The sequence below is a fragment of the Vombatus ursinus genome, unplaced genomic scaffold (assembly GCF_900497805.2).
Source record: "Vombatus ursinus unplaced genomic scaffold, bare-nosed wombat genome assembly UNPS02000580.1, whole genome shotgun sequence".
NCBI lineage: Eukaryota > Metazoa > Chordata > Mammalia > Diprotodontia > Vombatidae > Vombatus > Vombatus ursinus.
Genome location: NW_020940358.1, coordinates 8,586,927 through 8,610,865, shown reverse-complemented (window position 1 = coordinate 8,610,865; position 23,939 = coordinate 8,586,927). Strand labels below are relative to the sequence as shown.

Sequence of the window (23,939 nt, the reverse complement as noted above, 5' to 3'; positions counted from 1 at the left end):
GGGAAAAAACTGGTTTTGCATACCCTTTCCCCTCAGGGCTGATATTCTTTTCTCCCCTCCCCCCCCAAAAAGCTGCATATCCTTCTCCATCAGTCCATCAGTTTCCATCCTTAACTGTAGGGGTAGGGGTGGGTGGTAGGTGGAGGAAAGTACTCTGCATGGAAGCTTTCAGTATTTTAGTTAGTTGATGTTATTTCATGAGGTTTTAATCTTGTGTAGTGTTTCTGCCATCTTGTATTATAGATTTGGCTTTCATTACACATCAGGCACACAATTACTTTTTCTGAAGGCTTTGTGCTACTGAAAGCAACTAGCTTCCACTAGAACTATTGCAATGCAGTGGAAAGAGCATTGGATTTGGAGTTAGAGAACCTGGTGTCAAATCTTGGCTCTATCCATATGACTGGACAAGTCAATTAACTTTTCAGAAAATAAAGGGAAGGAGAGTTTCTCAAGACTTTGATTTCCTCATCTGTAAAATGAGGGATTTGAATTATGTAGTACCATGTAAAAGAACATTCACTCTAGAATCAGGGAACCTTCATTCAGATCTGAGCTCTGACACTACCTCAATGACCTAAGTTAAGTCACTTAGACCTCTCTGGGCCCCCGTTTCTTCTTCTGTAAAATGAGTCAAGTTAGACTGGATGGCCTCTAAGATTCCTTCCGACTCTAGCTTTATGATCCTGTAACTAGGTGACCTCTGAAATCTCTGGATCCAAATCTCTGATCCTGTGATCCCTTCTCTAACCTGTCATCCTTTTGGCCATTGTTCAGTCGTTTCAGTCACGTCGGATGATCCACGGCCCCATTTAGGGTGTTCCTGGCAAAGCGGTTTGCCATTGCCTTCTCCAGCTCATTTTATAGATGAAGACACTGAGTCAAACTGGGTTAACTGACTTGCTCAGGGTCACACAGGTACTAAATATCAAAGGCAAGTTTTGAATCCGTGTATTCTGATGTAAGAGCCGGTGCTCTTTCCACTATACCGTGTTACATTCCATTTTCTATGTCTGTTCCTTCTCACAGGCTGTCCTCCGTGTCTCTGATGCTTTCCCTCCTTACCCCTGCCTCACTTGCAATCCCTATTACCCTTTCAAGGCTTAACTCAGGGGCCAACCCCTGCAAAAGGCCCTTTCCTGGTTGTCTTTCTCCCTCATCCCCATTGTTAGTGCCTTTTCCCTTGCTCCTGAAATTACTTTGTATTCATTTTGTATTTTCTTATCTGTTCATGTTGTTTCCATCCAGTAGAGTATAAGGTGTTCAAGGGCAGAGGCTGATTGATTTTATCTTCATATCCCTAGCATCTAGCAGAATGCCTGGCACATAGGCCCTTGATAAATATTTTTTAAGTGAATTGAATTAAGCCCTGTCGGCCACAGAGATTTCATGCTCCTTCTGTTATTTGGTCACAGATTGAGGCCCCTTCTGGCTCTTTTTATGCCTTAGACAACAGAACCTTTTCATTCACAACGAATTCCTCTTCTCTGCCATGCCTGAAAAGGGCCTCTCTCTCCCTCTGTCTCCTTAGTAGTAGAGTGATTATGCTTGTGGATAGACTCAGGTAGCTCAAGGGCCTTTCCCATTAGGTGACAATTAGTCATGGTGATGATTACAAACTTTCCTTCCCAGTTTCAATCAAAGGATATGTTATTTCTAGTTTAATTGCATCTAGATGCAGATTGAGAATTGCTCCTCAGTGCTCCATGCAAATTTAACACAGATTGTGGATTGTAAGAAAATGCTCTCACCATTGATCTGTATTTGCTGAGTATCTATAGCACTGTCTTAGGTGCCATTTCTTGCCCCTTTTAGAGAATCAAGAAAGATTTAAAGCCAACTCATAGGATTTAGAACTATGTGGAATCCTTGCTATTATAGCAAAGTGTGAGCTTGAGCAGGTCCCAACATGGCCTAGTAGACAAGGCACTGGACTTGGAGACCAGAAGACTTGGGTTTAATTTCCACCACACTTACTACCAGTATCACTATGGGTAAGTCACTTAACCTTTCTGTGAATCAGTTTCCTCATCTGTCAAATGTAGAGATTGGACTAAGATCCCTTCCAGCTCTAAGTCTGTGTTCCTGCAGTGTTTTGAGTATGAACTGAATATTTATCTGTGTGTCTATTACTGGTCTTAGCTCCAAGGATTCTCTTCAGAATACTGGTTATCAGTGGAGGAATCTTTTGGCCACAGTGACTAATGAAGACCATCTATTAAGGCATAAAAAGGGGTTGTGATCTTCACAAGTAGATGGAGGCCTGACACTGTCTGAAGTACTCAGGTGAAAAAATTCACCCTTATTTTCCAGTATTTGCCTGTAGAATACTGAAAGATAGGTATTTCAAGATCAAAAGAAATATATGTTTTAAAAGAGAAATTATTATTGAGGCATGGGTGAGGCTGAGCTTCTGTTATCTACAACACAAGCTTAAAGAGCCAGAATTTTCCCTCAGCATTAAACAATGCTATTTGTGATTTTATAAGTATTCCAAGATCTAACCCTCTGGCCATATATTCATTATTCTTCCATTCCATAAGCCTTTATGAAGGAAGCATTTACTACTTGCAAAGTACTAGGACTAGAGATACAAAGATGAAAAAAAGAAAAAGAAAGAAAGAAAAGGAAAAGAAAGAAAGAGAAACAGTCACCGTTCTCAGAGAGCTCACATTGTACTGGAAGGATACAACATATATGCAAAACATTCCAAGCAATTTTTGGGAGAAAGAGCCTTATGTAGACTAAGCTGAGCTCCTGAGCTGAACTTTGAAGGGAGCTAAGGATTCTAAAAGTTGGAGAAGAAAGAGAAAAATGTTCTGGGAATGGAAGGCACACAAGAGAGATAATTATAAAAGAAAGATTAATTATATTCAATATTGTTATAGAGTCAATAATATTTTATTGTAGTCTGATCTTTGAAGTTTGGTCAAAAGTGTTTGTTACATACATTGTTGCCCTGGCCAATCAGGGCAAGAATAGATGCCAGCAACCTACCAGTCTTGTTGACAGAGGACCATAAAGTTTTTTTTTCTTTGACTTTTTAATACCCAATTCATGTTATCATATTGACTGTAGGGCAGATTGGTTAGATTGCCCATATGTATCCCTATATCATAAAATTTTGAGCCTTTTAGAAGCAAAATATTACTTTTAATCACACCATCAATATAGCTTATTATTTTTTTGTACTCAATCCAAACACTTTATATAAAGCTCTGAATCGCTGCTTTGCTATTTTAAAAGAATGAGTTGGCTACATTTGTATATATGGTAATTCCTAGTTAACCATAAGATTTAAGTAGCAAGAACACTCCATTTTCCCAACTATCCTGAATAAACAGTTTACTGTATTTTTCTATCTTCCTTTTAAAAAATATTTTGTATGGACAACTCTGCTGTAGGTTAGTGAGGTTGTAATGGCAACTGCCTTAAGTCATCACCTGAATCCTAGCCTTTCCGCAAGGGATTTTATTATGGTTTAGCGATGCTATGCTTTCTTATCCAGCCCTAATGTCTCTTCAAACCTTCAGATTCACATCTCCAACTGCCCATTAGGCATCTCAGACTAGGCGTTCATAAACATCTTAAACTCAACATGTCCAAAATTGAACTCATAATTTCCCCCAAAGCCTTTCCCCTTCTGAATTTCCCTATTACTGTAGAGGGCACCACCATCCTCTCAGTCACCCAGGATTGAAACCTAGTTGTCATCCTTGACTCTTCACTCTCACCCCCCCATATCCAATCTGTTGCCAAGTCTTGTCAATTTTACCTTAATAACATTTCTCATATATGCCTCCCTCTCTTCTCTAACATTGCCACCATATTGGTACAGGTGCTCATTACCTCACACCTAGACTAATGCGGTAGCCTACTGGTAAGATTCCCTGCCACAAGCCTCTCCTCATTTCAGTTTTCTACTCAGCTGTTAAGCTAATCTTCCAGAAAGCACAGATCTAACCATATCATGCCCCTTCTGGTTCAGTAAACTCGAGTTGCTCTATATCACCTCCAATATCAAATATAAAATCCTCTGTTTGGCATTCAAAGCCCTTCGCAACTTATTCTTCCTTACCTTTCTAATCTTACCTTAAATACCCACCTCCCCCCCACTTCCCCATCATTCAGTGACACTGACCTCCCTGCTGTTCCTGGAACATTACACTCATCTCCAGTCTCTGGGCATTTTCATTGGTTCTGCCTCATGCCTGGAATATTCTCCTTCCTTATTCCCTTTGCTTCCCTCCAGTCCCAGCTAAAATTCCGTCTTCTACAAAAAGCCTTTCCTGAGCCTCCTCAATGTTAGTACCTTCCCATTATTGGTTACCTTCAATTTATTCTGCATATTTTTGTTTGGATGTAGTCATTTACATATTATCTCTCTCATTAGACTGTGAGCTCTTTGAAAGCAGGGACAGTCTTTTGGCTTTCTTTGTGTCTCTAGCATTTAGCCCAGTTCCTTACTACACAGCAGGCCCTCAATAAGTGCTTATTGACTGAATGACTTTCTGTCTTAAAGAGAACAGTCTCAAAAAAGAAGTATGATATTGTATGTGCTCCTCTTGGGAATTCAGCTTTTACTCAGTAATTCAGATTTCATATTATACTTTCTTAAGTGAGAGAACTCCTTGTAACTCTGGAGAAATTAGTCAAAATGAAATTATAAGCCCTTACATTGGAAAAATGGAATTCACCATTTTCACACCCACACCTCCCTCACACACACACACTTCCTCTTCCTCAAACCACTCCTCTTCCCAACTTCCCTATTTCTGTCAAGGGGACGTCATCCTTCTATTCATCCATCTTCAAAGCCTCAGGATCAGCCTTAGTTCCTTACTCTCTCATTTCACATATTTATTCAGTTTCAATTTTTTGCTAATTCTGCATCTGCAGCATCTCTGATATTCTCTCCCTTTTCTCTACTCACACAGTCATCACCCTGGTTCAGGTCCACATCACCTCTTATTTAGACTATTGCAGCAGTGATCCCTGTGTCTCAGTTCCTATCCTTTTCAATATATCCTTCACGCAGCTGCCAAAGGGGTATTTTTAAGATATAGATCTGTTCATGTTACTCTCCTTAATAAACTGTAGTGGCTCCCTAATACCTCTAGAAAATCAATCTGTCAATCATAAGCATTTATGAAGAGTTTTCTGTTTTTCTAAATACTGGGCCTAAGCAAAGCAAAGCAAATAAGTAAAAACTCCTCAGTTTGGCATTTAAAGACAACCTGAATTCAACCCCTCCATATATCCCTTATACACTCTTCCCCTTCACACATTCAGTAGTTCAGGCAAGTTGACCTTTTTGCTGCTCCTTGTGTATACAATTCCATCTTCTGTCTCTGTTTCCTTTATTGTCTGGGATTCACTCCTTCCACACCTCTGCATCATGTATCACCTTCTCCACGAATCCTTTCATGACAAACCTCCCACCACAGCTTCTCCTGTTTCTCCACCCAATTATTTTATATACACTTACTTCTATGTATATGTATCATCCTCCTACCCTCACCCCATGGAAGACCCTTTGAGGTGATCATTGTGTCCCCAGAGGTGAACACAATGTCTGGCATATAATAGTTGTTCAATAAGTGCATGCTGATTGATCGTCTCAAGCTTAGCATGAAATGCAAGTTTTAAAAATAAAGTGAATTTGTATTTTTGAACGAAGGGAAATTTAATGATATTATAATTAAAACATTTAAAATGTGAGTAAATGTAAATTTATTTACAGAGACATATATTATTATTTCTTCAGGCTTTGTAGCATATTGGGCCCTCTTAGAGCCAAGAATACTTGGGTTCATGTTCTGAGGCCTCTGACATATATTAGCTTTGTGATCAAGGGCAAGTCATGTAACCCATAAGTTCCATAGGCAGCTGCTAAGGATTGTAAATTCCAGATGAGTTAGTTGGTGATTTGCATAAGTGGACAGTTTCCACACTAGAGAGTTCCCCACAATGATAAAATCACAGATCTGGACACCGCTACCACCACCTCCCAAAAACATACAGCCTCTATTGGTACTTATTGGACTTGCACATCTTACTGGAATGCCAGAGTGCAGTAAAGAAATGGTTTCAGAGGTCGTTTTTATTTTTCCTTACTTTCACTTGATCTTGGGAAAGCCCCTGAAAATTCGAGTTTCTGTGGAAGTTTTGTTTTGTTCTTCATTGTGGTGGGGAGTTGATATCCTTGTTGAGCTTCCAACAGGCCACTCTTAAGAGTAGATACAGTAGCTCCCTCTAGTGGCTTACCCCAACCTTGAAGCAGGACCACCTTTTGGAACAATTACACAGCAGGATGTTTGCAATTATATAAAAGTTAAGAAAAGAAGTGCTTACGTTGAAAGAGAGCTTTTGGATTTGTAAAACATTTGTTTGGCTCTATTTTGGCCTCAATTCAGAGATTTAAATACTAGCTTAAAATGTGATTAAAACATTCTCTACTCCAACCTATTTTTTATATTGCTTCCAAATTAATCTAATTTTTTCAGAGATATGGATGCTCATGCCAATATTACATTCAAAAAATTTCCCTGGTTTCCTTTCTCTGGCATTCAAGCACCTCCATAAACTTGAGGCACTCTTCCTTTGTCTTATATTGTGATAAAATGGTAAGACAGCCATATCTCATATTGAGAAGCAGCATGGTGTAGTGGGTAGAGGTTCAGTCCTTAGAGGAAAAACAGGGTTCAAGTCCTTCTTCTGATGTTTTGTGTGACTGTAGAAATGTCACTTAACTTCTCAGTACCACCAGGCAAATCTCTAACACTATAAGTTACAGACAAATTGTCCATCTGCATTAGTAGAGGGAGTTTCCACATCAGGAGTTGTTTATATCTTAAAAAACAAAACAAAAAAACAGCTCTGAAAACTCTGCAATTCTGAAAACAAAAATCTCATATTCTTCTCCTTCATGCATTCTATAGGCCAGCCTAATTGGTCTACTCTGTGCCCCAGAGCCCATAATATACTTTCAGAAATTGGTGTCTTCCTAGCTTGTTCCCTATGAATACTGAAATAGGCAAAATATATACAAAGAAGACACAAAATAGCAGCTGGATATCAGGATAGTCTTCCTGCAGGAAGAATTTTATGAGAGGAGGAGGAAATGTGTTCTAAGAATGGGGAATAGCTGGGGCAAAGGCAATGGACGTAGAATATACAGAGAACAGCAGGGACTTCAGTCTGGCTTAGAACATAGTTTGGGAAGGAAAGTACTACATAGGCTTGTGAAGGGCCTTCAAAGCCAAACAGAGGAGTTTATATTTGATCCTGGAGGCCATACAGTCACTGGAACTCATTGAGTAGGGAGAGTGACGTGAACAGATACGTGTTTTAAGACTATCATTTAGACAACTAAATGGAGGATGAGTTGGAGAGGGGGAGAGTCTTGAGACAGGGAAATCAGTTAGGAGGCTATTGCAATAGTTTAGGCAAATGATAATGTTGTCCTGAGCTAAGGTGGTGGCTGTGTGAGTGGAAAGAGGAGATGAGTGAAATGAATGTTGTTGAGGTAGAGGGGATAAGACTTACCAGCTGATTGGATATGAGAAATGAAGAAGAATGGGTTGTGAAATGGTGAACTTGGGCGACTAGAAATATGGTAGCATCTTAAACAGAAATAGGCAAGTCAGGAAGCAGGGCTCTGGTGAAAAGAAAAATAGTTCTATTTTGGACATACTGAGTTTGAGATGCAATGTGGGACATACAGGCAGGAAAGTCTAATGGCGATTTGTGTTGCAGGACTGCAGTTTAAGAGAGAAACAAGGGCTGGATATAGAGGTCTGGGAGTCTCCGTGGTACAGTGGAGCACTGACTCTGGAGTCAGAGGACTTGTGTTCATCTCTGATCCTATCTCGGTGGCCCTGCATAAATTGCTTTCAGAGCTTCAGTTTCCTCATCTTTAAAATGAGGGAGCTGGATTAGATGGCTTCTTAGGTCCTTTCCAGCTGTAAATATGAGATCATTTGCATAGAGATGATAGTCAAACCAATGGGAAATGAGTGATAATCATGATGAGAGAAAATATAGAAAGAGAAGAGAAAAGCAAGGATGGTTTCATTTTTGTCTTCATATTCCTAGTGCCAAGCATAATACCTAGACACAGCCAGAGTGAGGGTGGAACCTAAAGGATCGATCATCTAGCAAGGAAGACTAAGAAGGGATAGGCACAGAGGTAGGAGAAGAACTAGGAGAGAACAGTGCCATGAAAACTCAGAGAGGGGAAAATGTTTTGTAGAAGGGAGTGGTTAACAGTTTCAGATACTATAGACAGGTCAAGAAGGATGAAAAAGAAGAAAAGATTATTGGATTTTGCAGTTAAGAGATTCTTGGTAACCTTAGGGAAAGCAGTTTCACTTGAGTGATAAGGTCAGAAGCCAGATTGCAGGTAGGTGAGAAGGGAGTGAAAAATTCAAAAAGTGTCTACAATTTTTAGTGGAACTTTAAGTGAAGTTGTAGTGTCTTATACTTTTAAAATTGTCTAAAATTTAGCCATCACCTCAATTGAATTAAATTAAGTTAATTTGGGAGCTGTCACCTAAATGAAATCAAACAGCATTTCTTTCACAGAAATGAAAGCTCTTAGAAAAAAAAAGGATATACAGCTATTAATGAACTATTTAAAATTGGCAATTAAGAATTCATTCTTGTAATTAGAAACAGAATAGATGCCAACTAATTGAGGACTGGCTAAATAGTGGTAAATGCAGAAAATATAAAAAGATAGCAATTATTTTTTTAAAAAATGTCTTGTAAAGACAAACGTGAAAAATTGTAAGATCTTTGATCAATGCAATGAGCATCCATGATTCCAGAGGATTGATGATGAAATATGCTACCTTCTTGCTTACAGAAATGTGTTGGACTCAGATTACAGAATAAGCCACATATTTTTGGATGTGGCCAATTTGGGAATTTGTTTTGCTTGACAACATATATATTTGTTAAAAAGCCCTTTTAAAATTGAAGTAAAGGAGAAAAAAATGCTTTTAGTTTGAAAAATAAAATAAAAAATTCATTCTTGTAAATTAAGATATATATCTTCATTTTACTCCTTTTGATGATATGCAATGTATGTCATGTTCCTGTTGTCTGCTTAGCTGGACTTCCTCATAGTAATGATATTTCAGCTCTCAGACTGGGCATATTTTGTTTTAGGGTACTTTAAGATTTGAAGTGAAGAAAGCTGTCACTTTTTCCCCTAATATGAAATTCTGTGAATAAAAAAATGTTTATTTGTTCTCAATTCAACAATTATTGAGCACCTACTATATACAAGGCACCAAAATGGAAACATTAATGTTAATAATTAACATATTATAAATATGGCCTCCATGACTCCTATAAAGATTTTATCAAATAATTTTGATTAGAAACCCCATAAGGGTTTCCCATATGACACTGATTGACCTCCCCATAGCACGTGTTCTTCAGCCTACATTATAGTCTTGTAGATTATTAGAACATGTCTTAATCCTTCATTTTTATTTGGAGTTTCTGGTACTGCAAATAATAAGAAATAAATTATAACTTGAGTGCTTTGTTCATATTGTAACAAATTATATTTCAGGAAAATGTCTTCCTGTATAGCCATTTCGATCTCTCTGGCACTGTACATTGTCTTGAAACATCAGGCCTACTTTTGATGGTACCAGAAATGCCCATCCCTCCTCCCTTCTCTAGACTAATCCAAATTCAGTGCTTCCTTCAAAACCTTTCTCAAAAACCACCTTATAGGGGCAGCCAGGTGGCACAGTGGATAGAGCACCAGCCCTGAAGTCAGGAGGACCTGAGTTCAAATCCGGCCTCAGACCAAACACTTGACACATACTAGCTGTGTGACCTTGGGCAAGTCACTTAACCCCGATTGCCTCACTAGAATAAAATTTAAAAAAAAAACCCACTTCCTAGCAACTGTTGTTACTCAGGATACCAAGATGATATATCAATAATACCTGGTGGTGCTAAAGATTTCAAATATTTAATATTAAATTAAAATTTCAATTTTAATAGTATTTGTATTTGTTCTCTAGATGATCTGTCTTTTCTTTCCAAGTAAATTTCAAACTCCTTAAGGGCAGAGACTATGTTTTCTATTATTGTTGTCTTTCCTTTTGTGCCTAATGTAGTGCCATGCATATTGCATGCCATGAATATAGCAGGCCTTCAATAAATATTTGTGAAATGAATGAATGAACTTGCACAATGTTAAGACATCCTAAACAAAAATCCAGATGTTCTAGGATTGGAACCTTGCAAAGAAATTTTTATGAGTGTTTTAACCTTGTTTATTTTTTTATCCAGATGCTAGATGAAAACCATCACCTAATTCAGTGTATTATGGACTACCAGAGTAAGGGCAAGACTGCAGAATGCACTCAGTAAGTAATAGTGCTGAAGGACTGTTATTCTTGTCTTCCAGTGCTGCTTTTTTTTTTTTTTAGTGGTAAAAGAAACATGTATGTGGCAGAGTGTGTTTGCCAATTAACAAGGCTTTATATAATTTGGCTATTAACATATACTTCCTGTTTTCTCCTGGAAATGGTACCATTCAATACAAATTAAAAATGACCATGGAATAGATTCTTTGACTATCATATAAAAATTTTTTATTAAATTTTGGGTAGCATGGCCTAGTAGAATGAGCACTAGACTTGGAATAAGAGACTCTGGGTTCAAATCCTACCTCTGCTTTTTACTACTTCTTATGTGAACTTAGGCTAGTCACTTAACCCTTATGGGCCTCATTTCTAAAATAAAGAGATTAGACTAAATGATCTCTAAAGACCTTCCCAGCTCTTAAGGCTATACTGCTACAAATAGTTTCTATAAAAAAAATTTTCCTACACTTAAATTAATATAAAAGTGAATGTTCTCTACACATCCTACTGTGTGAATGTCTAGTATGGCAAATAATAAATAATAGGTTTTGTATCAAACTTGTTACTTAGTTTTTGTAGAACCTTTTTTGTGCCATGTTATTCTTAGGTCCCCCTAAGTTCACATTTTGCTTGCTGATTGTTTTCAGTGTAGAAACTGGATGCTAGGATTAGGAATTATATGGTGTTTTGGAAGGAGCAACTGGATTTGGAATAAGAGGACTCGAGTTCTAGCTCTATTACACTAGGCAGATTACTTAGCCTCTTTGAGCCTCAGTTTCCACTTTTATAGAATGGAGACCATAATCCCTATACAACTAACTTCATAGGGTTACTGTGATGAACTTTGTAATATACTACTGTGATGTACTTTGTAAGCCATAAAGTGAAATGTTAAATAACAATAATTACTACAATTAAGGGTTACAATAGTGAGAAGTCAACTTAAAGGACATTTTAAAAAATTAATTTATCTTAACATTCACTTCCGTAAGATTTTGAGTTCTAAATTTTCTCCCCATCTCTCCCTTCCCTCCACCCTAAGATGGCATGTAAATTGATATAGGCTCTACATATACATTCATATTGAACCTATTTTCACATTAGTCATATTGTAAAGAAGAATTAGAACCAATAAGAGATACCACGAGAAAGAAGAAACAAACAAAAAAAGAGAAAAAAAGAGAGAGAGCAAATAATATGCTTTGATCTACATGCAGACTCCATAGTTCTTTTTCTGAATGTGGATAGCATTTTCCATTGTGAGTTTAAAGGACACTTCTTGACATATATTCACAGAAAATAATAAAAATAACAAAAAAAATTCCATAATGATGAAGATAAAATGTTCTTTCTTATTTTTGAATAAAATTTCCTTAGGAGTAGAAAATGAATGAATAGTGATGATAATAATGCTAATAATAGATATTTGCACACCACACTACATACATTATCTCTTTAATCCTTACAACAATCCTGCAAAGGAGGGACTGTAGGTATTTTTCTATTTTACACATCAAGAAACTGAGTCTCATAGAGATTTAGGTGACTTGCCCAAAGTCATGAAGCTAGTAACTTACTAGACCTGGATGGGATAGTGGATGTACCAAGGGTTTAGCTTGACCTTAGTAATTTTTATTCAAAGTCTGGAAGGTTACTTCCGAGCTAGCCATCTGGGCTGCTATTGGTCAAGGTATAGGCATTTATTACAGTCTGCTCCTTGGATATTAAGAACTGCACATTCTGACTCTTTGAATATAAAGCCCAGCTATCTTCCCAGATTTTGTTTTGGGCCATTCTGAAGTTCATCAAGAACATAAGGTTAAGAAAAGTTAATAGAATTTGATAAATAGGATTGAGTTACTCTGCACATTCACACTTTTCTTTCAGTTGAATTGCTGCAATTACATTTGTGGTCTCCCAAAGGAACCTTTTCCTCATTAAAAGAGAATCCTATACCTGATTACTTTCTAAGGAAAGGTTGGCATTTTTTACTATGACATGAGCTAGGATTTCTTTCTGAGTCCTTATGGCATCATATTTATTGTTTTCCACTTTTGGCATGAGAGAGCTTATTACTTCAGTATGGAGTATACTTTCTGTTGAATGTCGCCATTTCAGATGTATAACAAAAATGTACAAACTGAGTTGTGGTGATCTGATGCCTTCCTGAGTAGGGTGGCATTTAGATTCTGCCTTACTGGTTACTGGAACCAAGGGACTTTAATGAAAGAGTCAGGTTATTTATTTATGTTACTTTTTACTTTATTTATTGGTACGTAGGAGGCACTTAATAAATACTTGTTGGTTGATTGATATTCATGTAATATCATTAAGATATCAATTATATCAAGCCCACACTGATTTATATAAGAACATTTAATATTGGTCTCCAAACCCTGAATAATTTTATTTCTTTATCCCATAGATACCAACAAATACTACACAGAAATTTGGTTTACTTGGCAACAATAGCAGACTCTAACCAGAACATGCAGTCTTTGCTTCCTGCCGTAAGTATTTCTATCCAGTAGAATCTAGGATGCCCAGTGGAGGAAGGATTTGATTCTTTCCAGTACCTCACTGGATCCCTGGTCTCATGAGTGTGGGTGCTCCCTCCAGTGCTGATCACAACTCATTAATACCTTTGCATCCTTTGCAATTCTTGTCCCTATCTCCTCATCTTCAAAGGTCTTACACTGACTCATCTTGGTATGGAGCTGATCATGGTAGCCCAAAGGGCTGGGGACATATAAAAGTATGACTTAGACTTTGCCTTCACCAATTCCCATACTTTGGGACAGCAGTTTATGTAAGCACTGTAACTTTATCCTTTGAGAATTCAAAATTTGCTTCTAGAAGACCTCTCCTTATTTTGTCTTCCACTCTGTGTTAGATAATATGATTCCATTGTAATGGCTTCCTTTGAGAGAATGGAGAGGTAATATGCAAAATGAAAACCTGCTGGACTTTGAGGTCAGAAAATTTGTATCAAAATTGTGATAGGAATGAAATTATCATGGCTAAGTCAGATAACCTCTTTGAGCCTCAGTTTCCTCATTTATAAAATAGGGATAATAATACCTGTACTAACTACTTCATTGGGTTGTTGTGAAGAAAGAAAGTGTGTCATAAACTTTAAAGGACTTTGAAATGTGACGTTGTTTTTGCTGCTCCATTTGGGAAAACAAGCCTGGTTCCTCATGCTCTCCAGAATTCCTTCATCTCAAAAGTCAGGAAGTTAGTTATATGATTCCTGTGTATATTTTACAAATCAAAATGACTAAAGCTCTTTGGATTTTTAAACCCCACCTTGGTGATGTTTAAGTCTGAGGTTCTTTGAGTCCTTTTTTACAGTAACATTTTAAAAATTTCATTTTTGATTTAAACCTTCCTGTATGATTAGTGTTAGATGTGGGGCAATTAAAGAATAAGAAAGAGAATGAGAGAGCTGCTGTAAACCTAGATGGTGAGTGCAAAAGATTTGATACTGGTCTTATTTAAGTCTCCATTGTAAGATCATTTCTACCACTGCCTAAAGCAACTTAAGTCTGTAAAGTTTTTATTGTCTGGTTGATTGACGCAAATGACTAATATAGAGGATCAGTCCCCATGTTATAAAAAGTGCCAGTTTTTTCACATCATTCTCAGTTGCAGAAATTGAAATCCAGTTACTCTCTTTCAGTATTTAAAATAATATGTACAAAAAGATGTTGAACTCTTTCTAAATTGGCTTATTCATTCATTAATTCTATAACATTTATTAAAGCTGTTATGTACAAGCACAGGCAACTAGGTGGCCCAGTGGCTAGAGTGCCAGGCCTGATGTCAGGAAGACTCATCTTGGTGAGTTCAATTCTGGCCTCAGACACTTACTAGCTGTGTAACCCTGGGTAAGTTACTCAACCCTATTTGCCTTAGTTTCCTCATTTCTAAAAATGAACTGGAGAAGGAAATGGCAAACTACCCTACTATCTTTGCCAAGAAAACCCCAAATGGGGTCACAAAAAGTCTGATACTACTTGAAAATGACTAAAATAACAACATATACCAGTACGATGCTAGGTACTAAGAAAGAAAGGTAAATAAGATGTGGCATTTGCCCACAAAGAACTTATTAATGATGATGATGAAATATTATGGTCATACATATACTTAAAAGATTTGTGATTTCATCAGTGTGGGTACTCCCTTTACTGATACAACTCACAGCCCCTCTATAACTTAGAAATGTTTTTTGAGAGTACAGTGAGCAACAAATTTCTAACCCTCAATCAACTCGGTGATAAGCATCATCCAAGTTTAGCATGACTAGCCCTTGGACAATAAGCATACAGTTGCTTATCACTGAGATATAGTCAAAGACTTTCACTGAGGATTACGTGCTACAAACTTATACTGCTTTCCTGGCATTGCTAGAACCTGAGATCCTCTGTATTCTACAAGAAGCCATGAGACTAGGACCTTAGTGGAGGTTTATGATGAATATAATTACACACTAATTACAAATTATTATAACACAACACCAATATAGGCTTGACAGTCAATAGTGTAACAGTATATGATAGTTTAATAGCCATTTCAAGAGTCTTGCCCAACTCTTCAGGACCCCATTTAGGATTTTCTTGGCAAAAATACTGTAATATTTTCCATTTCCTTCTCCAGCTCTTTTACAGATGAGGAAACTAAGGCAAACCAGGGTTAAGTGACTTGCCCAGGTCACACGACTAGTTAAGTGTCTGAAGCCAGATTTGAACTCATGAAGATGAGTCTTCCTGATTCCAAGCCCAGTGCTCTATTCACTACACCACCTAGATGCCCTGATAGTTGCTATAATAATATGTAATTATGTTATATAAGTTATTAATAATAATGAGAATAATAATAAAATATCTTCTCATCTTTTTTTTTTTTTGAGTTCAGAGGGAAACAGTCCTGGGACAAGTCACTATCCTACTGCTGTTGTTGTCGATGATGTTGTTTTTTGTTGTTGATGCTAATTTGTTCTTAAAAATCTGTTTCCTTCATCACTACGAGGTTGGCCACCAGGTTATGAATGGGGGAGAGGAGGGCATGAAAAATGTCTTCTGATGGCCTGAGATCTTTGTTGGTAAAAGAAGGAGTAACAGCATGGATTAAGTTCTGGATTTTTTAAAGTACTGAAATATGGTCACATGTGCATTGCACATATATTTGGATAGAAAAAAACTGTGACTTGAATGCAACATCTTTTTTGTAGATGTTAAAGTATCAAAATGTTTATAAACTTGATACATGGTTTAGAATTTTCTATGTATGATATAGTTTCTGCATATTTAATGTTAAATGTATTATTTTTATATAATCTCTGGTAGATTGGAACTCCAAACTAAATAGATTATGTATATATATATATGTGTGTGTGTGTGTGTGTGTATGTATATCTATGTATACACACATATTTATCTTTGTTTGGAACACATATATTCAACAATTAATCCTGTGTGGTAGAAATTTATGAGGTTAAAAAATCAAAACGAATGTAGTTACAAGCCTTATTTCTGGCACTATAATGTATTTTTTGTTTAATAATGTCTTCCTAAATAATTAACTTAGACTCCATTTGATTGTTTGTAGCCACCAACACAAAACATGAATCTTGGGCCAGGAGGAATGCCTCAGAGTGGATCCAACCAATCTATCCATTCCCAGAGCAATCTCAGTGATGCCATTGGAACAGGCCTCCCACCATCTTCTCTTATGCAGAGTCAGATTAGCAATGGTAGGCATTCAAAAAACCTTTTGTGCTTTTTTTTTTTATAGTTGCTTGGCAACAAAATCATTAATGCAAAGTATACTTGGAAGATGGAGGTTTTTTTAGGCAATGTAACTCACTTTTCAGGTTTATGGGAATTTATCAATCACTTGCTGAAATAGTCACAAAATCCTGTTTACAGTTTAGAAACCAGTTTAGAAACTGCCTTCCAAAAGACTAAATACAGTTTAGAGATTAGAGATATTTATGTGGGGACATATAAACAGTTAACTGTCCATAGGCACACATTTATCTGGGATTTAATGGGCAAAGAGTGGGTGCAAAGCTGTTTGATAGATTAAATAACTTAATTCATCTTGAATTCTCCAACTGCTTCAAAAGGCATGAATATGTTCCTTTCCAAAATATAAGATGTATATTCTTTTAGTAAAGAACAAAATAATCTCATCTATGACATAGAGAAGCATTTGGTAATAGTTGAAGATAGTACAATTCATTTCCTTGCAAGCAGTATTAACATTTTCTCATTAATTCAGAACCTTTGTGTAGTAAAGCTCTTTCTCTCTGATATCTGAAGACAACATAGAGTCATAGTGGGCTTTAAAGCTGGAAGGGACCTTATAAATTATCTCTTTGAACACCTCCTTCCTTTTTACAAATGAGGAAATTCAGGTCTTGTGAGGACTAAGGTCACAGGTAGGAAATCAGGATTGGCGCCTAGTTTAGACTCCAGATCATTTATTGTTGTACTTCTGTTTTTCTTCTTCCTCTTCTTCCTCTTCTCCCTCCTTCTCTTCCTCCTCCTGTTCCTCCCTCCCCTCCTCCCCCTACTCTTCCTCTTCCCTCTTCTTCTCCTTCCTATAATTGTTCTAGAAAATCTCTGGATTGGTTTTTAAAAATTAATTTCACATTGTTTAAACTAAGCATTTAATTACTTTCCTAAAGCTGCATTAAGCTGCTAAGTTCATAAAGAAATAACCTGGAGTTTTTACATTAAGCCCTAATGCCCAGGCACAACTTCTCCTGGCAGTGTTTCCCATGTCAGTAAGTGAAGTGACCTCCCTTCACTGCAGGTAATTTAAGTACTTGGTTAGGGGAAAATCCTATTAGGAAAATTTTAATAAAGAGATGAAGGGGAGGAAGAGAGTTTAAGTTTCATACAGGTTCAGTGCCTTGTCTCTTTTGCATCTTTAGAAACTTCCTTATTTATTTTAGCTTTTTCCCACTTGATCATATGCTCATTTGTGTGGTAGAATTTGTCTGAATTTGGCTTTTGTGTTTAGTAGAGTGAGGTGATGATAATAGAATCATGGAAATTCTCTCCTCCACCAAATGAACCCGTGAGACTAGGTTTATACCAGACCAGTGAAATACAGAACAGAGAAATGGACCTTTTAAAAATTGTCTCTGCAAGTTTGTAATTAGAAAAATGTGAAACCTTCCTCAGAAAACATGTGACTGAAATAAGTGAAAGAATATAGAGGGTGAGAAGTAGATAAGGCAAAGGGGTAATGGTAGTCATGAAGGTTGGGAAGGAACGGAGAGATGGAGAATTATTTAATCCAAAGCATTCTGGAAAATAAAATAGACAATGGCCTGTATAAATAAAGAGGTACTTTGCAAATGATTTTTCAAGAGTGACTAGAAATCCGAGAGTCACTTCTGGAAATAATTTTTGCTTTGGGTCTGAAAGGTTGATGTATGAATAAATCTCAAAGTAAGTTAGAGATTAGGGTATTTATTTAGCACCAAATCCTGTGAATGGAATGCACATTAGGCCTCTCTGAGACATTTAGTTTAGTGCCTTTTTAGGGTTCTACTGAGTATGGAGTAGAAGAGCACTAAACAGAGGAAGCCTTGGCTCTACCACTTTCTCTGTGACCTTGGATAGGTGTGTTTGCTTCATTGATCCTCAGTTTCCCAATCTCTAAAATGGGGGAAATAATATTTAATCCATCTCAAAAGGTTTTTAGGAAGTTTAAATGAAATCATGTATGTACTTTGTAACCATAATATGTCATATATGTTTTTCTTTCTTTTTTTTCATATATGTTTTATGTTGTGATTAGGTTAGTTTGTTTCTTTTTTTACTTTAAGCAAATGCTCTGACACCCAAAGCTATAATTAGATGATGTTTACAAAAAACACTTCATTAACTACAAATCACTGTATAAGTATTGATTATTATTATTATTTGTATTACTTTCGTTATTGCTTTTTCCGCTTTGAAATAGGTCCTAACCATGTGTCCATGCAGCAATCTGGGCAAAACACAATGCCAACAACTTCTATGAGTATGACAGTCAGCAGCCATGGCACGGGGCCGGGGTATAGCCACACTGTGCCTGCCTCTCAAAATGTGCCAATGCAGGGCCAAGGATCCATAGGGAATTATGTATCTAGAACCAATATCAACATGCAGTCTAATCCAGGTAACTCATCCTCTTCATCTTGCTTCACTTTGGGCTACACACAGTTCCTTGGTGTCTTAACCTGGATGTAGCATGAGACAATGAACATTCTTTTTGTGTGCAGAAGAGAAATTCCATACTGATAAATGTTTATAAAATAACATACCATCCACTTAAGAATTCTTCAGAAAAGTTACAGTGAGCAGTCAAAGCATCTCAGTTTTAATTTTTATGAGATCTAGGCCTTCGTATAAGGTAGGGCAAGGAAGAAAAAGAGTGGGTTTACTTGAAAGATGTATCTTAAAAGGCTTCAATGCCTGGACAATGGGAACTAGAATAGTGACATTTCTGTATGCAGTGTAAGACCCCCTTTGGTAATCCCGCTACAACCATGCTTTCTGTTATTTTCTGAATGTAGGTACGTTTTAATATAGCTGACTGAAAAAGATGGGTGATCTGACCATGTAGTAGGATATTGGTTCAGGTTAGTATGCAGGAAATTTAATCTGGATATTGAGGGGGGAAATTAATAAATTTCATAGTCTTTTGTGTGGAATAGTAGGAAGAGAGTGAAAGAATTCATTGTAACTAACAGATGTAGTCTTGATTTTAAGGAATGTGTGTGGTATGGGAGGGAGATGACAGTGATGGCTCATTTAGGCTCATGTATGTGTTATGTAGTCTCTATGATGCACCAGCAAGCGGCAACATCCCATTACAATTCTGCACAAGGTGGGAGCCAGCATTACCAAGGACAGTCCTCTATTGCAATGATGAGTCAAAGCAACCAAGGAAGCAGCATGATGGGTCAGCGACCAATGGGTCCATACCGGCCCTCACAGCAAGGTAAAATCTGAAGATGTTGTTAGGAAAAGAGTTTAGTTTTTCACACTGACCATACCTTGTCCACCCAGTCCTGCAAAGGAAATGTAGATTGTGCAAGAAAGAACATAGAAGAAGTCAGGAGGGCTGAGTATTCTAATGATATATCAATGCTTTATTTCTGTATTTCTCCATATCTAATTTTTAGCAAAATAATGACACTCATAATCCATTTCACAGTTCTGTGTAATTAGCAGTTAGAGCGGAGTCCATCTGTACTTCGGTCTAGTGAGATAACTGAAAAGCCTGGAAAATAAATTGAAAGTACAAAATACCAAGAGGAGAAATGCAGAAAATGCTGGTTATTCAAGTTCATTGTTGAAGTAATGAGAGTTTTTGAGAACTGCATGGCTAAATATTTGGGTGAGTTATTGGGTGTTCCTAGATAAAGTATTCTGTTGAGACAAGTGTAAGTAAGACTTACATAGTCCTTCATGGGGGCAGGTTGAGGAATATTAGTTATTATGATCATTTTAGATTTCACCTTCATGTTTTGTCACATTACTGTGATGTCTACAAATATCAACCTTATCTTATTGTTAGTATTTTTTTTTATCAAAGCAGTGTTTCTTTTATATAGTGTAGAATGTCCTTGAAATCCACTTCTTCTAGATTACGTATTATACATGTATGTATATCTATATGTGGTATTTGGAAATATATGACTAGTTGACATTTTATTGGGTTTAGAGGCAATTTAATACATTCTCTTTTCCTTGGATTTTGCAGGTTCTTCTCAGCAGTATATGGGGCAAGAAGAGTATTACAGTGAGCAATACAGCCACGGTCAAGGCGCTTCTGAGCCAATGAACCAGCAATATTATCCAGATGGTAACTTTCTTGTGGCATGGGAATGGGGGGAGAAAGGACTGAAAACTTGCTTCATTTTAAAAAATATGTGAATGATTTACTGCATGCTTATAAAATCAGAGAGACTTATAGCATTCAAGCCATTTTAGTTTGTTTAAGGCAGATGCTGTTCCAGGTTGTTGTTGTTGTTGTTGTTGTTTTTTTCCTCATGTAGGATTCTGCTGTGACATCTTATTTCTGACCCACAGGACTGCCCATTCAGCAAACCAGACCTGGGTCTCCTTTGATCAAGAGCTAGACATTTCGTTATGCATCTGATAGTATAGATTAGAACGAATTCATCAGCTTAAGCTATTTCTGTTGTGATTTGAAATGTGAGCTACCTAAGTGACAGAATTTAAATGGAACCCATTGGTGCTATACCCTCACCCTTGGTTTTATCTGAGGGCTTTTAATTTTCTTTTTCATCCAAGGCACTGTATAGAATCCTCAAAATGTAGGGTTGGAAGGTGTAAGATGTCACTTGTCTCACCCATCCCATCTCCAAGCATGGATACATATTCTTGAAAGATGTGTATAAATCTCGTTGTTAAAGAGCTCCAAGGCAGAAGATTGCAAAACCTTACTCGGTAACTTATGCCAGCATTTAACAAGAGTCCAATAATTTTTTTCAAGTCCTTTTCCTTCCTAGTAAGTCACCTTTTAGTCTTCTCTTCTTTAGGCTAAATAATCTGAAGTCTTTTATTCTTGGAGCCTTCTTTGTACTCCTAACCATTCCGTTCTGCTTCTCTTAACCTACATGTTCTCCTCATCCCATCCCTCTTAAATTGTGAAGTCCCAGCCAGAAGAGGGATGTGGAGAATTATTATTGCATAAAACTTGTTTTATAAGTGGTACACTCAATCAATTAACATGAATTTATTGAATATCTACTAAGTGCTAGACATTGTGGTAGGCCCTAGGGATACACAGTCAAAACTGTAGCAGTCCATGCTCTCAAGAAGCTCACATTCGATGGGGGTGGCAACATAAACATGTATGAGTATATAAAGAATAAATATAAAATAAATGCAAATTAGTTTAGGGAGAGATGATATCAGCATTTGAGGGGATCAGGAAAGGCTTCTTGTAGGAGGTTATGCTTGAGGGATTCTATGAGGCAGAATTGAGGAGGGAGAACATTCCACATTCCAGAACCTTCTTATAACAAGGCCCATCTTTGCATTCATTCAGTAAACATTTATTGAATGGCTACTATGTGTAAGAGAGATATGCAAAGATATGTAGTAATAATAATATATGAGATTTAAACATAATCTTTGCATTTCAGGAGTTTATAGCCTAGCTAGTAAGATAAGACACATATACATAAAGTAAATAAAAAGTTTTATTGGATTGGTAGCACAAAATAAAGTTCTATAGGGGTTCAAAAGATGATTAGATAGAGGCGGGGGGGATTGGTAGATGCTGCTTTAAGGGGGAAACAATTGATCTGGGCCTTGAAGGTGGGTCCAGTTTCCATTCTGGGGATAGAGGACTGAAGGCATTGAGAGAATATTTCAGGAGGCTGGAATAATATGAATAAAGACTTGAAGTCAGGAAAGTACAAGATATATTCAAGGTATGATAAATAGACCAGTGGGCAGATTCAGATATATCATAGGTCAGATCATTTACCCCCAAATTAGAACATATAGCTATATCTTGCCTACTTTTTTCTTAATGAAAAAAAGGAAAGAGAAAAGGAAAGGAAGAAAGAAAGAGAAAAAGAAAGAAAAGGAAGAAAGGAGAGAAGGCAGAAAGGAAGGAAATTTTTCTTTGTTTAAGGCAAAGTGGTGTTCCATGGAACAGTTAGTTCCATGGGAACCATACCACAGTGGGATTTATTTATAATGTATTTACAATCCTCACTCTTCTGCTTACTAACTGTATGATCTAGACAAATTTATTTAGCTTTTCTTAGCCTCAGTTTCCCCCTCTATAAAATGATGGAGTTGAACTAGAAGTTCTCTGAGGACCTTTGTAGTTATGAGTCCTATGACAGATCCTGTGGGTTGCCGGCCTTTCTAATGGTATTTGTCAGGACGTGATGCAAGGCATGCCTCATTCCACGTTCCCCAAGACCACACACATCATAAAGGTGTTTCACAGCTTTAAGTTTGTCTCTGTGCTCCTTTGGTTTCAGGACATGGTGATTATGCATATCAGCAGTCATCTTACACTGAACAGAGCTATGACAGGTCATTTGAGGATTCTACCCAGCATTACTATGAAGGAGGTGAGAAGACTAATTGACTTTTTTTGGGCTGACAAATGTTTAAATGTGTAATAGCTGTATTCAGTAATCAATCAACATGCATATAGTAAGTGCTCACTAATTGGCAGGCACTGTGTTAAGCACAAGGAAAAGTGATATCTAAACTATTTGTGCTTGGGAATAAAGTTTATGTTAGATAAAGTTATTTATAAATTTTCTTTTATCAGCAGTAACATAAAGTCCAAAATTTCATGGCATCCTTAATGAAATTCATAGCATGTTAGTATGTTGCACATCTTTTGAGAATCATTGCTCTAAATCCTGTAGAAGTTAGTAAAGAGTGAGGAATACTGTACAAAATTTGGTAAATTATAATATTGTAGTTTAGGGAAATATCTGTCCAGTAGATAGTCATTACATAGTTTTATATTGATTTGGATACTTTCTGAAATCCTGATATATAGATTATTCATTAGGCCATCACATTTACTTTATGTCTAATGAAAATAACATCATTTACTTAACTATTAACCTTAAAGTGAAGGTAAAGAATCTTAGAACAAATAGTAAATAAAAAGAGGTTTGGCCCTTTGCATTGACTTGCGATTTGTAGACAATAAATGTGAAATGAAAAATGGTAGCATTTAGATTATGCAAGGATCCAGTTTTAGTATTGTAATTCAGCCTTTTAGTAATATTTCTTTTAGAAGTGCACATTTCACAAATGTAAGGGATACATAAATATAAAATTATTATTATTGTTGTTTCAAGGTGTTATTTACACTTTACAGATGACAAACTCAGGTTGAGGGAAATTAAGTGACTTACTCAAAGTCACACAATTAGCAGATGTCAGATTTGAGTCAGTGTTGTATAGTAGATGGAAAGGTGGCTTCCAAGTTAGGAAGACCTGGGTTCAAATTCCACCTCTGATACATGTTGACTATGTGCACCTGAAGTAGTTACTCTCAGTGCTCCAGTCAGCTCTCTGACTTTAAATTGTAGTGGATTTGCCAATCTGCATTCATAGAAGGGAGTTCATTACTGGGAGTTTTCTATACCAAAGAAATCATAGGGACTAGACTCACAAAAAACAAACAAAAAACATTGAGGAGGGAGATCTAACAATTTAGTCAAAACAACAAATATACTCTTCTGCAAGTGTACTTTTAAATACTGCAATATGAGCACTCAAATTTAGAGGGGGTCCAGAGTCAAGACTTGATGTGAATGAAGTAAATAATCAAAGGTTTCCAGAAGGTTTAGCAGTATTCATTCTTTCATTCATTTATTCACCAGACACTTATTAAGCACCTGCTTTCTGACATGGGCTCTCCTGAGCATCAGGGGAAATTCAAACATAAATAAGACATAGTCCTCTCCCCATGAAGTTAAATAATCCAGTGGACTTAGGTGGGCAATGATGTGAT

General features: G+C 36.9%; 1 protein-coding gene across 1 annotated transcript in view; it reads left to right on the top strand.

Moving 5' to 3' along the window:
- The window catches only part of SS18L1 (SS18L1, nBAF chromatin remodeling complex subunit), a 49,752-nt gene that overhangs the window by 12,497 nt on the left and 13,316 nt on the right, over positions 1-23,939 (top strand). Inside the window, exons 2-8 of the mRNA XM_027852635.1 lie at positions 10,321-10,397; positions 12,823-12,907; positions 16,011-16,155; positions 18,384-18,581; positions 19,242-19,406; positions 20,172-20,273; positions 22,438-22,530. Of these exons, the coding sequence (XP_027708436.1) occupies positions 10,321-10,397; positions 12,823-12,907; positions 16,011-16,155; positions 18,384-18,581; positions 19,242-19,406; positions 20,172-20,273; positions 22,438-22,530 (865 nt within the window). The remainder of the gene's footprint in view (positions 1-10,320; positions 10,398-12,822; positions 12,908-16,010; positions 16,156-18,383; positions 18,582-19,241; positions 19,407-20,171; positions 20,274-22,437; positions 22,531-23,939) is intronic.